The sequence below is a fragment of the Hipposideros armiger genome, unplaced genomic scaffold (assembly GCF_001890085.2).
Source record: "Hipposideros armiger isolate ML-2016 unplaced genomic scaffold, ASM189008v1 scaffold_1709, whole genome shotgun sequence".
Lineage (NCBI taxonomy): Eukaryota > Metazoa > Chordata > Mammalia > Chiroptera > Hipposideridae > Hipposideros > Hipposideros armiger.
In genome coordinates this window covers 85,207-102,520 of record NW_017733059.1, presented here as the reverse complement: position 1 = coordinate 102,520, position 17,314 = coordinate 85,207, and the positions used below count along the sequence as shown (strand labels likewise).

Genomic DNA, 17,314 nt, shown 5'->3' with positions numbered 1-17,314 from the left:
TTTTTAAAGCATAGTTATTCTTTCAGCAAATCACATTTATTCAAAAAGTTAACATCTACAAATATCTTTTAAAATGCATAAATCCATGTTAACTATTTATCTACCAGTGCAGCTGGTGGGGACAGGAAGTGGTGAATGGAAGAAATTGTGACTAGTAATGAGCACAGAAAAAGGATCCAGGCTGTGTGTGGAGGGCGTCGGGGGAGGAGGCAGTGACATTATAACTCATGATGTGGTCTGGGGGCTGCCCCGCCTGGAAATGAAATCCCAGAGCATCTCAGTAAAGGGCAGCAATGAATAGAAAGAGAAATGTCAACCTACAGCCAAAACGATGCATACAAAGACGCCAATAACTGTGTCCAAGAGTCTGACCCAGCAGCGACAGCTGACTGTGATATGCACGGATGAGGGAAGGGCTGTGCCTCATGCCCACCGCCCCAAGAGGAGGCTCCAAGGAGCTGTGAATGTGACAAAAACACACACCAGGGCCCACATTCTATGTTAAAATTGGGGGAATTAATTTTTAAATCATACTTTACATCAATTCCTTTGTTTCAAAAATAGCACCAAATGAAAAAAATCATAATGCACTGAAAAAATATCTGTCCATTCATACACTACTGAGGTTGGTGGAAATGACGGCATGGGTCAGTGGATCGATAATGAGCAAAGGGGGTTGCCGTGGAGGAGGGGGTGTGCTGGTCCTGGGTGATTTACACAGAGATTCATTCCTTACCGTTTCCTGTTCTGCTTTGCTTCTATCTCTGACCCCTGGCCCCTGCAGACTTGCTGGCCAGCTCTTTTGCTTGCTGGCTTCCTGCTGGCTTCCAAACATGGGAGACACTGCTTGCAAGACAGGAGGAGCCAGGGAGAAGCTGAGTATTTCCCTGCTGCTGCCTCAGGCAGCAATTCTGGCAGCAGTTGCATCTCACCCGGGACACCACCTCCCACCAAGCAGGCCAGCCATGGTCAGGGCCTGTGCAGGCAGCCCAAGCGGCCTTGGTTAGAGGTAGGAAGGGAGGGGACCAACATTTCATACGGTGAGCTCAGCAGAAAAATGTCCCTAGTAATCGGAAAAATACAAAAAACCCATAAATGGTCAGTTTAAATACTAATATCTGAGAGACTATTTCTACTCAAGAGTTGAAAGTGCAGGTGTCAGGTCCTGTTAAAGAAAAGAAAGATAATCAGAGTGTCAAGATATTCATTAGAGGAGATGAAAAAGAAACACATGAAGACAAGAAGAGATATAAAGATGTACTATTGCCAGGAACAAGAATAATCAATGGAAATTGTCCAAGCTAAAAGGAAAGTAAAGAACTAAAATGAGGATTAAAAAGAATGAGGTAGAATGAGGGTGGGAGTAGGAATCGGTGCAGGATGGGCAAAGCTGCCTTCTGTGCATGAATTTCCTCACCTTTTGCATAGTACCTGGAGCAACCTGCAGGTCACACACATCCAGGCACAGGCCTGGGTGACCTGAGTGCACAGCTTCTAGGTCTTCCTGGTGCTCTAGTTATGGGGTTTCCTGTCTGTGGGCTCCTTGGCGCCACCCTGAGAACCTAAGGGTTTTGCTCCTCTGTGCAGTGACCAGCAGTAACTTGTCGGAATCAAGTGAGAGAGAGGACACCCATGAAGTCACCCGCTCAGGACCCCAGATTGCACCAGGTAAGAATATTAAGATCGCATTCATCGATGACAAATATCCCATGTCTAACCTTAGGGCTCTGTTTTCCTGGTGAATGTTATTCTGAACATTTTCCATTTGCCTTGATTCTATTACTTCTAGGACACTGTTTACCTAAAAATGAAAGGCCTTTCAAAGTGAGAGGCAACAAGCATTTATTTGAGATCAAAAGAATAGCTATTCAGGAAAGTACTGATTCAAGCACAAGCCCAAATTGTATTCTGATTAGGAGACAAAGGCAAGGGGTACTTATGAGACAGAGAAAGGGAGTAATTACATCACAAGAAAAGAGGCAATTCTACTGGTGCAGATAAGTTAACATAGTGATGCTAATTCTAAAACATGTTTTTAATTTCAGTCAGTAGTATCGGTTCAGTAGTCAAAATATCTCCTTTCTTGTTTTCCTTGAAAACTGTTCCTTCGGACACAATGCTTCTTTAGGTCCAGTCCCAAAGTTGTTTTCCCCTGTTTTAACAGTGCAAAGGTTTGAGGCATGAGACAGGCAAGACAGTCGTTCCAGTGTGACAGTTCAACTCCATTTTAAACAGGATCCATTTAATTCTATTTTTCCATCTCCCACCACTTTTGTACAAGATCTTTCCTTGAAAGCATTGCTGATTAATTACTGGAAAGCAGCATGGATCAGTTATTCAAATTGGCTCTCCATTGTCAGGGTGGCTCATTTTGGGAATGTGATGTCAGTGTTGGTCCCTCATTGCCAGGAAGGCTCATTCCCACTATGTCATGTCCCACATAGGAGGGAAAGTGGCCTTCTTTCTTCTTAGGAGTCTTAGGCCACATTTGAACAAGAGCACTGGAACAGAAGAAGGCTTTACCATCATGTTTCTTTAAGGGAAAATACGTTGAGGTTCTTTCTTGAGGTTTCTCATATGAAGTCGCACAGGCCTTAGTGATTATTTCAAAAACGTTGAGCAACCATTATCAGAGTGGTGTCTTTATGACGTTGAGCTGCGGACAGCCACCTAAGATATTATATTAAAGAGCCATGTGATGCCAGTGGGCACTGTATTTAATTACTTGGCTTGTACCTAGGTTTTATCCAGTTGTATTCTTATTTTGTCCGAGGTGTTTTATCCAAGTACAGCAAGCGGTATTAACAACAAAGTAAACGGTACCTTGTTCAGCTAGGATACGGTCAAGAGCAATTCTGTTGTCTAATATAACTCCTGCAAGGGAATTTAAACATTTTTCTGGTTGACTATTGCTGTGGTGGTCATTGCAATACCTGCCCAAGGAAAAAGTATTCTTTGAAATCTGGAGCCTTTATTGAAGCTGCCATCACCAGGCATTAGATATCCTTGACTGGGTGTGTAACCAGCTTTATGGTTTTGGTTTTCTTTTTAAGATTTTTTTTAATTGGGGAATTGGGGGAGGGGAACAGTGTTGGGGAATCATGGGAAGGGGAACAGACAAGTTGTTGTCCTTTTTGGTTTTTCATTCTAGTTGTGGAGAACGTCGCTTCACTGGCCCATGTTGGTATAGTGATCATTGCGCTCTTCCCAGGTGAGGCAGATTGGTCACCGGCCGTTTGAAGGCCGTTCACGGCAGCTCTTGGCAGCTCACGCCAGCTGCCTACCGTTCACGCTGGCTGCCGGCCACACACGGTACCTTTTGGCAGCCACTGCAGCTTCATTGCAGCCTAAGCCGTCGCTGACGATTCACGGCAGCCCAGCTCCAGGTCGAGCTGTTGTTCACCATCTTAGCTGTAGAGGGCAGTGTCACTACTATCCCTCATGTGGGATCCAAACCAGGGCCCTGCTGCTCAGAGCAGGTGTACCAAGCCAGCTCTTAACCAACGCGCCACTCGGCCGGCTACCAGCTTTATGTTTTGACATATAAAGTAGGTTTAAAGGGGATGCCCAATGTTGAGTCATCTTTCCAGTCAGAAATTAAGGTGAAAAAGGAAACAATAACTATTATAGTGAGTGCTTAGCCTCTTACATTATTTGGGAGATAAGAAGGAATTACAGGAAGGAAATGTGAAGGTGTAAATTATACAGGTAGGTCCAGAATCATTGGTTAGTTGTGCAGAGCAGATGGCAGCTGCTTTATTTCCTAGAAATTTAAAAGTTTAAATTCTTTGTTGGTGGAGTAGTCCAGGTAGGTGCAAGAACTTTTTTTAAATAAATTGTTTTGAAGGTAAAACATCATTTTAGGAAACATATTTGTAAAATCACCAGAGTGAAATAATGACTGTCTATAAATGAAAAGTTAAAAAGACCTGGAAATGAGAGTGTTCCTGTGTCATGTGTTTCTCCAAAGGTGTGTCAAGTGGTGAAGAAGCAAGGCCAGAGAGTAGCCAAGCATCTGATATGATGGGTAAGGGGACCAAGGGTTTCTGGGTGGAGGTGTTTCAGCAGATACCACTGACCTTGGCCATGAAAGTGATAGGTGATTAGGGTTCAAGGAGAACATCAGACGGCTCAGCAGCAGGCAGTGGCTCAGTAATGAAGGTGAGAGACACAGGGCCCGGGCTGCAGGATGCCACGAGTCTGAAATCCGAGCCCCCGTTTCCCGCTGCACTTGACTCTGAGCACACTTTGACCAGGAAGGGTCTGGTCCATGGCAGAATCCCATTCTCTACATTTGTTTCACCTGAGTCTTTGGGAAACAGCAGGGAGGCAAGAGATCATGGTTACATTTGTGTTTCACAGAATGGGCCCTGTTGTTGTAGATGGAAGGTGTTATGGAAATACACTCTTAAAATGGCAGTGTCTAGATGACTACATCACTGTATTAACAGTAAAGCCTAATTTTTATACAGTGATTTCCATCCCTGCCACACCCAATATTCTATGGAACCAAGTAAGCCAAGTATACTTTGCTTCTAGTTAAGAGTGACATTTTGTCACAATCTTACTGAGGCCTGGAAAGACAACTGATTCTGCCACTAAATCATCAGGAGGGAAAACATCAGTTTAACTATTCTAACCCAGCACATATTTTTGATGGATGTCCTCCAGCACCTAACAGCTTATATTGTGATTTTGTATAAACTTTCACACACACACACTTCCTCATAAAAACCGTAAGACCTAAACAGGATACAATACCTGATCCTATCCCTGAATAAACTAAGTACAGAGGTATTTAAGAATATTTTTCAAAGTGCTATTCAGAAAAAAAAGAAGACCCAGGACTCATCCTGGATTCTTACTTCTCAATATTGTAGGATTTTAGTTACATGAGAAAAAAAAAGAAAGCAATAAATCAAACATCTTTATGAAACTCAAGCCATCCTAAGATTTGTAACTTTTATTTTCATTTCTGTTCTCTCACCACCACCTATTATTTTCTAGATGCTATGAATGTGAGAAACAAGTCTGCTTTACAAAAAGCCAAGGGGAAAAAAAGTAAGAATGATTTTTCTTGTTTTACATGTTAAAATGAGTTTTTTATGCCAAAGTTTCATCATTATTATTATTATATAAATATTGTGGTAAGCAGTATGATGCCCCTCCAATGAAGTCCATGTCCTAATCCCTGGAACCTGTAATCTGTTATCTTACATGGAAACAGACTTTACTGATAGAATTAAACAAGGGACCTTGAGATGGGGGAGGTTACCTGGACTACCTGGATGGGCCCATATACCCCATAGGCCTTAAAGTGGAGACCCTTTCTTGGCCGTGCAGAGAGGGGGAAGTGACTATGGAAGAATGGTCAGAGAGGTGCAGTATCACTGGCTTTGAAGAGGTGAGAAGGGTGTAGGGAATTGGGACGACCTGAAGAGGAAGGAAAATCAAGGAACAGATTGTCTCCTACGGCCTCCAGAAAGGAATGAAGGTCTGCTAACAACTTGATTTTAGCCAGTCAGACCCGTGTCAGAATTCTAACTGACATTCATTGTAAGATAATACACTTGTGTTGTTTTGAGCCACTATTTGTAGTAAAATTTTGTGGCGGCAATATTGGACTACTACAGGCTTTGTTTCTTGGAAGTGGTTTATGGCTCTAACACATTCCTAAAAATGTGGCAGTGGCTTTGGGCAGTGGCTAGAGGCAGGAAGAATTGTAAGCAGAATGAGAGAAAAAGCCTAGATGGCCTTGAGCAGTTTGTCTGTAGAAATGTGGATGCTAAACTCTGCTAGTGAGGACTCAGAAGGAGGCGAAGAACATGGGGGAGAAAGCCTGGATTGTCTCAGAGAATCCGTATATCACCCCGAACAGCACCAATATGTAGAAATGTGGGGTTAAAGGTGTGACTGGTGAGGCCTCAGAAGGAAATAAAGAACATGTTTTTGGAAACTGGAGGAAGAGGATCCTTATTATATAGTGACAGAAAGCTGAGCAAAATTGGGTCCTGCAGATTTGTGGGAAACAGTACTTTCTGGATATACACTAAGGAGATTCCTAAGCAGAGCAATGAAGGTGCAGCTGGCTTCTATTTTCAGTTTACAGTAAAATGTGAGAGGAAAGGGATACATTGAGGACAGAACTGCTAAACCAGAAGGCATTAGAACTCAATGATCTGGATTATTCTTAGTTTATGGAGGTTGCACAAGAGTCGAAAATCATGAGATTCACTGCCAGGAAAGTGTGCTCTGTAGAAAGACCAAGAGTGTGGCTGGAGACCTTTTTGCTACTGCCTTGGAAGTAGCAAAAGATCAGAGTATTCAGTCAAAGAAAGGTTCTTGGATGAGATTAAGTATGAGACTCATAGAGCCCCTCAGGCATCTCAGCAGAAGCCAAAAGTAAAGATATGATTCTATAGGAAAGATCTGTAAAGGAGCCTCCTGTCTATTAGAGCAAATCCCCATGACATACATGGGAGATCTATAAAGTTCTCAAGAATTTTATGCCAACAGAAACAAAGATGTCCCTAATCCCTGAAACCTGTAATCTGTTACTCTACACGTGGAAAGAGACTTAGAAAATGTGATTAAGTTAATGATCTGGAAATGGGGAGAGAATCATGGATAATCTGGGTGGTCCTCATCAAATCAGGTAGGTCCTTAGAAAAATCAGAAAAACCTTTCCTGCTCTGTAGAGAGGGACATGGGACTATGGAATAATGATCAGAGAGGTGTGATGTGGCTGTCCCTGCAGATGAAGACAGAGGACAATGAGCCAAGAAACGTGGGCAGCTTAAAGAATTTGGAAAATGTTAAAAAGGGATTCTTCCTGACAGCCTCCAGAAAAGAAGAAAGCCCTGTGGGCACCTTGATTTTAGCCCAGTGACATTTGTGTCAGATATCTGACTGTCAGAACTGTAAGATTATAAATTTGTGGTGTTTTAGTTCACAAAGTTTTAGCAATTTATTACAGGCACTATAGAGAACTAATACCTTTCATAAGACCAAAGACAATATCAATATTTCACTTTTATATGATTAGACTACATCTTTAAAAACAATTTAAAGCAATTTACATTTTTTGACATACATCTTTATGTGTTGTTTTATTTTAAAATACCTTATTTTCCTAAATTTTGATGTATATATTTTCCTATTTTTTAACACATCTAGAATTATATCTTATATTAAAATAAATCTATACAAACTGTTACATTTTCTTTACTTTAAATCAGTACCTTATGCACTAGACATTATAAATATTAAGCATTTTCTCACATAAGTGTAAAGTTTTATTTTATTTCTGTTTTCATTTGCATTACTACAATTTTTTAGTGTGGTTCAGCATTTTCATTGGTTATTGGTTGTTTTTCTTCTACAAATGCCTGCTATATGCCTTGCCAGTGTTACTATTACATGGCCATTTTGTTTAACCATGCTGAACAAGAATAGGAACATTAATATATTACATATATTAACTTTTCCTATGTATGTTGTTTATATTTTCTCTCATTTGATGTTATTTTTTAGGTTGGCAATAGTATATTCTGTCTTATAACACTTCGAAATTGTTTTAACTCATTACTTTTTTTATTAGTTTCAGGTGTACAAAACAACATTAATAGTTAGACATTTCTCCCCTCACAAAGTGATAACCTCCCTCCCCTAATCTACTACCCCTCTGACATCGTATATAGCTGTTACAATTCCATTAACACTATTCCCTATGCTGTGCTCCACTTCTCATGATATATATATAAAATTACAGCTGACATTGACTATTATTCAGCTTCAGCTTCAGGTGTACAGCACAGTGATAAGGCATCTACACTGTCCATGACATGGTCTCCCTAATAAGACAAATCCCTGTGTGACACCCTACAAAACCTTTACAACATTATTGATTATATATTGATTATATGCTCTAGGCCACCCAAAGGAGAAATGGTGAAGAGCAAAAGATGTCTTCCCCAGAAGTCTATCCCTTTTGTGTGATGCTTTCCTAGAATTCTCTTCTTCCCACAATATTCTGCTTTCATCTCACTCTTCACATCTTAAACTGCTTGCAGAGCTCTAAGGGAAATTATGAACTGTAGTATTTTGTCTGCACTGTGACATTTCCACGAGTTCAGATATTCTGTTAGTCAATTAGGAATGAAAACTTATATATGGAACACAATATGAAGACTTCATCAATCCTTTAAAATTTGTTGAAAATCCCTTTGGAACCTCATGTGTGATCAATATTTGTAAATGTTCTAGATCACTTTAAAATAACATGCATTTGAACTATTTGTTGGGCTCTGGCTTCTTCCATAACATCCTCTTTTTCGAGCACAACTTTGTTGTTCAAATCGACTGGTCCATAGTAAATCAGGTTGTAACTGTTCCATCAGGTTCCTGTAGAGACGTGTTCAATTCTCCCACATGACTGTGTGTTTGCCAATTCCTCCTTTTACTTTCGTTTTACTTTAAACACTTTGAGGCAGTTCATGACCGATATAACTTAGTGTTTTTGCTTTTATCCTTACAGACTGTTCCTCTTTATCCTTGTTAATGCTTTTTGCCTTCAAATCTCTTATTCACGGTGCTAATATTGTTACATTAACTTTTCTGTTTTATGTTTTTTATTTCTTTTTCATTAAGCCCTCCTATGCAGCTTTGTTTTATGTCTCAATCTTTTCTAATAATCCTAAACTTTTAATAGTTAAATTTTATTGGTTACTTTTATTATGATTCCTGATACATGTAGACTTTCATATTTCAATTTATTGCTAACCATTTTCGTGTGTGTTTTTGCGTCTCTTTTTTGCTTTGTGATGGAATAAGATAGAATTCTATATTCCATCTTTTTCTTCTGCTGGTTTGGAAATTGGAGATAAAATTTCTGTAATTTCTATATACCCAGTCTGAAAAGATGACATGGATCTTAGCATAAATTTCCCCAAACAGAACATCCTGTCTTCATCATTAAGCTGTTGTTGTTTAATATTTTGTGATTATTTTTTTATTATAAAATTTGAAACAATTACTGCTTTGCAGTCAATATTTACTAAAATGAATTCTTTATCATTTTATGTACTCAACATTGTTTTCATTTTGGTTTCACCTTTGGTCTATCTGAACAAACCCTTGGTTCTTTTAGTGAGGGTAAACTCGCCAAGTATTCTATTGAAAATGTCTTTATTTTGATAGATATTTTCAAAAAGTTAAAAAATTCTAGGTTAACATTTATTTTTCCTCATTATAATAAATTGATTACTGCATTGTTTCCTAGAATCTCTTTGTGGCTAAAGAAAATTCTTCCTTCATCGTAACTGTCATTTTAAGATATTTTTGCTTAATAAGCTTTCATCTCACCAAAATCTCTTTTCTCCACCATTGAATAATGAAAATGTTAAAGCTACAAAAAACTTGGGAAATTTTACACTAAACAATCAACATGTACTGTTCTTTATCATATTTCTGTTTATCTATCCATTTCTCCATCCATACATTTACCCATCTTCAGGTTTCAAACATTTCAAAGTTGTAGACATCAGTACATGTCCCCCAAACACTTCAGCATACATACCAATAACTACATGTCGATATTGTGGTATTTTTTTTTCTTTTGAGATACAATGTACAATGAGATGTGCAAATATTAAGTATATCATTCTATGAGTTCTGATTAAAGTATTCGCCTATAAAATTCAAATCTTTATCAAGACACAGAATACAGCATCACGCTGGAACTTTTGCAAATCTCCTAAGAGGAAAGGAAGAAGACTTTCTTTCCTGAAATATTTCTAAGGAGGGAGATGTTCTCTGTTTTATGCTGGTCAGGAAATAAAACTGCCCTTTGACCTGGAAGGCTACATTATCTCCAGCTTCCGAGACAGTTTTCTATTCAAACATCCTTGAAAAGATACCGTGAGGCATGTGGAAAGCCATGGAGAATTGCCTTCCAAAAGAATCACCTCACACAGCGTATTCTGACAATTTCCTCATGAAGACACCTCTCCACCAGCCACTACCATTAACCTGACAAAGGGAGGCTAGGACCACATTCATTCATTTTTTTTTCCTTCAGCATTTAACAAATTTGTAAAGCATAATTGTTTTATGTCTACTATGATCACCACTACAACAAAAGTCAACATGTTTACATGACAGAGGCAAGTGAAAGCCTGGCTGTCACAAAAGAAGTACAACCCTAAGGGCACACACAGTGACCCTGAAAGAGAGGCATTGACAATTGTTGAGGTTCCTATGGGGAATACATCAGCCAGGTGTAAGGTGGGCCCGCGAAGGAGGTGGGACAAGACAGTCCAACTAAATTGTCCTCTTTGTCCATGATGTCTACATGGCATTTGTCATCCCGCAGCCCTCCACTGAGTGACAGAGAATCAGTGTAGCGAAAATGTTCATAGTTATTCTGCATGGGATGTGCAGACACTGGCACCAGCCATTTCCTCAGATCTGATGCAGAACGGCAGGCTCAGCATCTATGTGGTGGGAGAGCTGTACCACAGCGGTACCAGGGAAGAAGGACTCAGGGCAGACCTGACAGGCGGGTATTAGTAATGCTCCTCCATCTCCCACACCTCCTAGGAGTTTCCTCCTAGGTTAGCTGAATTTTTATTCTTCCCTGGCTGCCACAAAATCTGAGTGTGCTATTCCAGTGGCTGTAACGTTAGCATTTTTTCCCAATCATTTTTATACATACTCAGACCTTCATCCAGAAGAGTCAGAGACAAGCAGGGAAAAGTGTTCCCAAAAATTATAACCAGAATTAAATCTGAATCATTAGACACTCCAAAGGCTTTGCCCTCCATGCTGGCAGGGAGGAGAATGAGGCACCATGACCAGCAATGGTCAGAACAGACCCAGAACGTTCAGAATTGGTCTATATAACACCATTTATCATCCACCGCTTCTGGACTGATCAGGATGCAGGAAAGACCTCATCCCTTTCTGAGGACAGCTGTCTTCAGTGACCACAGAGCCGTACTAGAGAACTGTGTGGACAGGAGGAGATGAACATAGAGTTAGACAATCAGTGCCTTGGCTGTAGCTTCTGGTGAAGGGGCCACCATGGTCACACTGCCATGACCCAGCCAGCCAGGCAACTGGCAGATTGTTCTAGCACTTTTTGAGCTCCTCTTGCAGCTATGCAGAAAGCTGATGTGAGCAACAAATGAGGCAAGGCGGAGAACAAAAACAGCAGGCAGACGCCATCTCCATCAGGATACCATCACTATCCTCTCTCTGCTCACTCAGTTAACTCAAATAGGAAGACATATCTCCAGTCTCTGGCTTGGTCTCCTGCTACCTAACTGCAGTGACATAGTATAGCTGGAGAGGCCCCTGCAGAACTGTGACAGCAGCTGTATGCTTTGTTGTCATATAGAATCAGTGGGCTGACTACATTGGGAGTTAAGAGAGTTTTATTGATGCTGGCGTTTCTGCTAAAACATTCTGTTTCATGTGAGATGGGAGAGGTAAAATCAAGGTGGACATTCTGTAGCTATGTATGAAAAATGCCACTGAAAGAAAGACTTGGGAACTCTAGAGATTTGTGGGATAAAGTTTCCTAAGTACCCTTACGTCTTTATAGGAATGACCTCAACATGGGAGGAGGGGTACATGTCCAATTGCAGAATGAGACAGACTGAAGAAATCTTCTTTTTCAGGGTCCAGAACGCACCCAGAAGAAGATGTGGATTTTCGGAGTGATGTACTTCCTGTGACCTGTGGTGACGCGAAGGGGATGTTACATAAAAACAAATTGAGCCAAAGTGGGTTTCACGGTCTACTTTAATTTACAATTAATGGAGCTATTTATTGTGAATTACACATCATTCAAGGAAGTGGGGCCCAAGTTTGGGTTGAGAGAAGGACGGAGGGATCCCTAAGATGACATTTTTCACACTTTAAGAAATAGTACTTATCAAGCGCTCAGCCCACATGGAAGTGTCCATGAAGATGCCCAAAGATCCAAACAGATGTGCAGGGGTTTCAGTCTCTGGGTGAAAATATGGCATATTTTACTTTGAATCAGAAATAAAAGGGGAAGAGACCCACAGCCTCCACCTTCATGTCCTGTGTCACTTCTGGGTGACCATCAGCAGGGCAGGGGGCTTGGTGTAGTGACAAGATCACAGAATTTCGAATCAGATATACTGAGTCCCAGCCTCAGCTATGCCAAGAGTGACCGAGTAAAGAAGGGGACCTTTCTCAGTTACAAAAAGGAACAATAATGTAAAACCTGACAACACGGTGTGACTTTGAGAGTTAAGTTACATAATGATGGCAAAGTATTTGGTGATTCTTAAATTGTAAAGCTTTGCAATCACTGTCTGTTATGATGGATCATATCAGATTTCTCTTATTATGGCTATGTGAACACCAATTAATACAAATGTTTGCATCAACTATTTTTAAACATCTTCACTGAGATATAACTCATACATGACAATTCACCATTTAGAGTGTAGAATTTATTGTTGGGGTGTTTGTTTGTTTTGTGGATTCACAAGATCATACAACCACCATCTAATTTTAGAATATTTTTGTCCCCCCACTAAAAGAAACGCCACATCTCACAGTAGTCAATGCCTTTCCAAACTCACCCCACCAGTCAGCCCTAAGCAACCACTGATCTATTTTCTGCCCTATAAATCAGCATATTCTAGGCATTTTGTATCCATTGACTCATATAGCATGTGCCTCTTTCACTCAGCATGTTTTCAAGGTTCATCCATGTATGTCATTCCTTTTTATTGTCAAATAATATAATATTCCATGGTATGGGTATACAATATTTTGTTCATTATTAGTGTGGGGTTTTTTTACTCTTCAGCTATTATGAGTAATGCTGTTTTGAATATTTGTGTAAAGTTTTTGTGTGGACATGTTTTGTCATTCTTTTGGGTATAGACCCTGGGGTTGTACTGCTGGATTATATGGTAATTCTATGTTTAACTTATTAAGGAAGAAACAAACTATTTCCACAGTAATGCAGCAGTTATAGTCCCACCGGCAAGGTCTGTGGGCTCCAACTTCTCCAAATCCTCACCACAATTGTTATTGTCTGTCTATTTTATTATGGGCATCTAGTGGGTGTGACATAGTCTCTCATTGTGGTTTTGATATCCCTAATGAATAATGTTACTAAGTATATGACTATCTTTAGAATATAAGTTAAATTTTCTACTGAACAATAGTTTGCAATTATTTTAAAGTCAACTACCCATGATTTCAGGGATGGAAAATCTCTGGTCAATAATGCCACTAAACTTGGATGGAAATGTTGTAATAGATGCACAGACGTTGCCATGATGCATCCTGAGCTGCAGGGCCCCACCTGGGATCTCAGCCGAACTCCAGCTTCTGCCTCCACATTGCCCCAGGGCCACGAGAGAGCCTCACCTGTTCTCTGTCCCCAGAATTCAATAGCAAATTGAAATCCTCTCATTCAGAATCGCTTGCTTTTCCTTGGAGGCAATTTTGAAATAATTTTATAAGGTTAATTTTGATGGTAATGATCAATTTTTAGTTGCATAAAGTTCAAAGAAGTGTGCACACAAAGCTGAAATCCTCTTGGAGGAGACTTACACTCTGGGTTTGGGGATTCTAAGTCTGAAAGGGGAGGCCCTACTCTCCTGCTGTTGATCCTGAGCCCACACTGGGTGACTACAGATCCAGGGTGGTGGGAGCTCTATGGTTAGAGGTTTCAGCACTAACTTACCCTCGTCTACAGGAGGCACGGTGAAGTCCATAATGAAAGAGGATGGAAAATGGTTCACTCCCAGAGAATTTGAAGTTGAAGGAGGCCACAAAAACTCAAGTAACTGGAAGCAGAGTGTGCACTGTGGTGGAAAGACCCTAAAATGGCTGATGGAGGTATTCCAGTGGCAGGGGGCGGGAGGTGTGACTTTCTTTGTGGCACTCTAAGATAAGGTCACTATTTACTCACCAAATACTTGTTGAGTTCTAGCTGAAGCCCTGAGGCTTTGAGTTTACCCTCACACTGGGGACAGGTGCCCACACTCACACCTCAGTACAAGGCAGCACCTCCGCATTGTCAAAGGGTCCTTCAGGATAGATGCGAGAGCTTGGAGAGGAGAAAATTCATTCTGACCCAGGGGTTAGGGGAGTGGAGAAGGGCTTGGAGAGAACTTTATGTGCTGAAATAAAGAAGTCTATAGTCTAACAAGTGGGAAGAAGACACTCCAGAGAAAGAATGGCATGAAAACCAAATCCACCACTAATATAGCAACATGGGTTGAGGTAGAGAAATCGTGTCATGCAGGATAACCCACTAATTGGGTGGTTTGTGAAGGGATTTAACGCCAGCTAAGGAGTTTAAACTCATCACATAGACAATGCAGAACAGTGAGGTCTCCTGAGGTGTGAAATGACATTTTTAAAACAGCATCTCAGCCATGGGGCCTTGCAATGACTTCCCTGTCTATCAGCCCTATGAAACTATACTCAACATACAAAGCTAAGCTCAGATGTCACTCCTCTCTGAATATTCCCTGACTGACCTGCATGGTCATCCTTTCCCTGAACCCACTATTAATGTCCTTCTTACACTGTTGTTTACTTATCGTTCCATGCCTTCTTTTTTCTCCTTAGACCCTTCTAGGGCTTGTCCATCTTTGTGTCCCCAAGATTGTCCAGAGTGTCTGACACCCAGACGGGGTGGGATAAGTGTGTGTTGATTGAATAGCTCTGGTGTAAGGACTCAAGTTTGAATGGCTGATGGAAATGGGAAAGTGATGAGAGGTGTAAAAATATTGTGAAGGAAAACCACTCACAACTTAAGGGAAAAAAGAAAAACAAAAGATGGGGAACAGGTTCTAAGATGATCCAGCTACCACTGATTGAATTGTAGAAGAAACACAGGTGAGGAGAGGGAGAGACTTTCTCATTAGACACCTTGGGTTTCATCTGACAATGGAACATCCATTTTGAAAGGTTTATGAGGAGTTTGAAAACGCCACACTTACTAGACTGAAATACAGGTTAACCTGCTATTTGGATCTTCTCTTTTAGGAAGGATTTTTACCTCAACCTCCAACAACACATGGAAGGAAGAAGGTGATTGTTCCTTTGTACAAATTCTTATGACATAATTGGTTTTATATGTTCAGCATCTTTCTTTGCATGATTTCTCAATTTTGTTATTATAATTAAGAAACCTCTTCTTCTCTACCTGCCTTTTATTCCACATATGTCTTCAGAGTTCCTACTTGAACAGTATGTTATATGCAAGGTCATCTCTAAAAGGTAGGCCATTTGAGATGGAAGTGATATGGAGCCATCAAAATACGTCTTAGATGAGTTTTAGCTGTAGGTGCAGATGTAAGGACATCAAAGTTTTAAGAGCAAAATAATTATGAAATACATAAAAGCATTGCTTAATCAGGTCACAGACTTATCTTCAATTCAAATCCAGGTTTTTTTGTCAGCAAAGCTACCATTTTTTAACTTTAATGAAATCTGATGAAGCAAAAGTTTGCTCACCATCATCCAGATGAACAAGGTCTAGTAGACAATGTATCTTGGGACATATGTGAAACCATACACCATTTCATGAGACAGGCAACTGAAAGCATATTTCTCTGTTTAACATTTGTATCCACTTGCATATTTCATTAAAATATACACACAGGCCCACATACAAGGTCTGAAAATTACATTTGCAAACTCATCTTAGAACAAGTGCTGTATACCTCATTGCTGAATATCACTACAGTCACGCCAGTGCCTAGTTGACCCTTTAAAGCAATTTTGGTACTCTTCTTCTGGAATGGCCATCAGAGGTGTCATCATATTACCCTTGATGATCTGAATGTCAACAAAATGTCTTTCTTTCAACATTTTCTTTATCTTTGGTTAAAGAAAGAAGTCATTGGGGGCCAGATCAGGTGAGTAGGGAGGGTGTTCCAATACAGTTATTTGTTTACTGGCTAAAAACAAATGACAGAGAGTGCCTTGTGAGCTGGTGCACTGTCTTGATGCAAGAGCCAAAAATTGTTGGCAAAAAGTTCAGGTTTTCTAACTCTCTCACACAGCGTTTTCAGCACCTCCAAATAGTAAGTTTGGTTAACTGTTTGTCCAGTTGGTACAAATTCATAATGAATAATCCCTCTGATATCAAAAAAGTTAAGCAATATCATTGCAACATGTTTGCAAACTTGTGAGTCCTCGTAGTAATTTCTCAAGTGGATATTGTTGCTCTTCATGAGGATGGAAGATTGCTATACTTTTGAGGGCCTGACCAGGAAAATGTTTACTTTGATGCCACCCCTTTGGCTCTACCTCAGGGACTGTGCTCACCTCCTTTCTATCTGTGAAAGTGATTTCTTCCTCTGTGGAAAAAGGCTATGGAGGCAACAAACAAATATGTTAAACGCAGTGTATATTCAGGACATGAGAATGGCTTTTCCATGAGGGATATGAGTGAGAACTTGAGAAGCAGAAGGTGAGAAATGGCATTCTTACAGTTCAGGTAGTAATGGCCATACGTGACATTCACAAGCTCCTAAGATGGGTCACACATAGCTGGCCACAGGGAGTTCATTGTCCACTGGGAACATGAGGTCCAGGTCTTTATATTGTCTGATTTTGAGGATGGTTTGAACTATCAGTCTTTGGGACATTTCATCCACTGGGTTACTGAAGGGAAATTATTGTTTGACCGGTTCACTGACTACTTTAAAGAGCAGTGTGTCTACCACTCCTCCGGTGTCACGAGTTAGTCTAGATGACCTAAAAGAGCCAGCAACTTCCTGTCACCAGGATCTACCCTTGTCTGTAGTTGCAATGCTTTTCAATAACAAGCTGCAGTTGCCTCTCTATTTTCTCTCCTTCATTAAGAACAGAAGCTCCCCAAAGTGACAGCTCTCAGGACCCATTACTACCCCTGTGGGCGCTCTGTGCCTCTCAGGACCTCTCTTGCTGATGCAGCCCCCTTTCTTCTGGAAACATCAGTTTCACTCTCAGCACCAGATAGCAGCTTCCTGGTTCCTGATAAGGGCCACCTATGCTATCTGGTGACAGCTGCTGTGGTGTGAAATTGTCTGATATACTCATCCAGAACAATCACTTATTTTATGATATTTGCTTAAGAGATAGCAAATGATCTTTTTACCTAAATGAAACAATACTCATCTGTTCACTGATTCAACATATAATTGTCACGTGTATACTAAATGCCCAGTGGCCATTAGAGAAAATTGAAACAATACCCTTGACCTCAAGGATTCTTTCAGTTTCATTGTCTAACATGGGAGAATAACTAATGGGGAAGGGA

The 17,314-nt window shown here is 40.5% G+C and overlaps 1 protein-coding gene across 2 annotated transcripts in view; it reads left to right on the top strand.

The window, feature by feature from the left end:
• Positions 1-750: 750 nt before the first annotated feature.
• Positions 751-17,314, top strand: part of LOC109378047 (nuclear body protein SP140-like protein) — a 72,434-nt gene continuing 55,870 nt past the window's right edge. For both annotated transcript variants that reach the window (XM_019634500.1, XM_019634501.1), the window contains exons 1-7: positions 751-1,009; positions 1,588-1,668; positions 3,971-4,027; positions 5,008-5,061; positions 11,682-11,786; positions 13,751-13,893; positions 15,052-15,096. In XM_019634500.1, the coding sequence (XP_019490045.1) occupies positions 4,021-4,027; positions 5,008-5,061; positions 11,682-11,786; positions 13,751-13,893; positions 15,052-15,096 (354 nt within the window). In that variant the 5' untranslated portion in view covers positions 751-1,009; positions 1,588-1,668; positions 3,971-4,020. The remainder of the gene's footprint in view (positions 1,010-1,587; positions 1,669-3,970; positions 4,028-5,007; positions 5,062-11,681; positions 11,787-13,750; positions 13,894-15,051; positions 15,097-17,314) is intronic.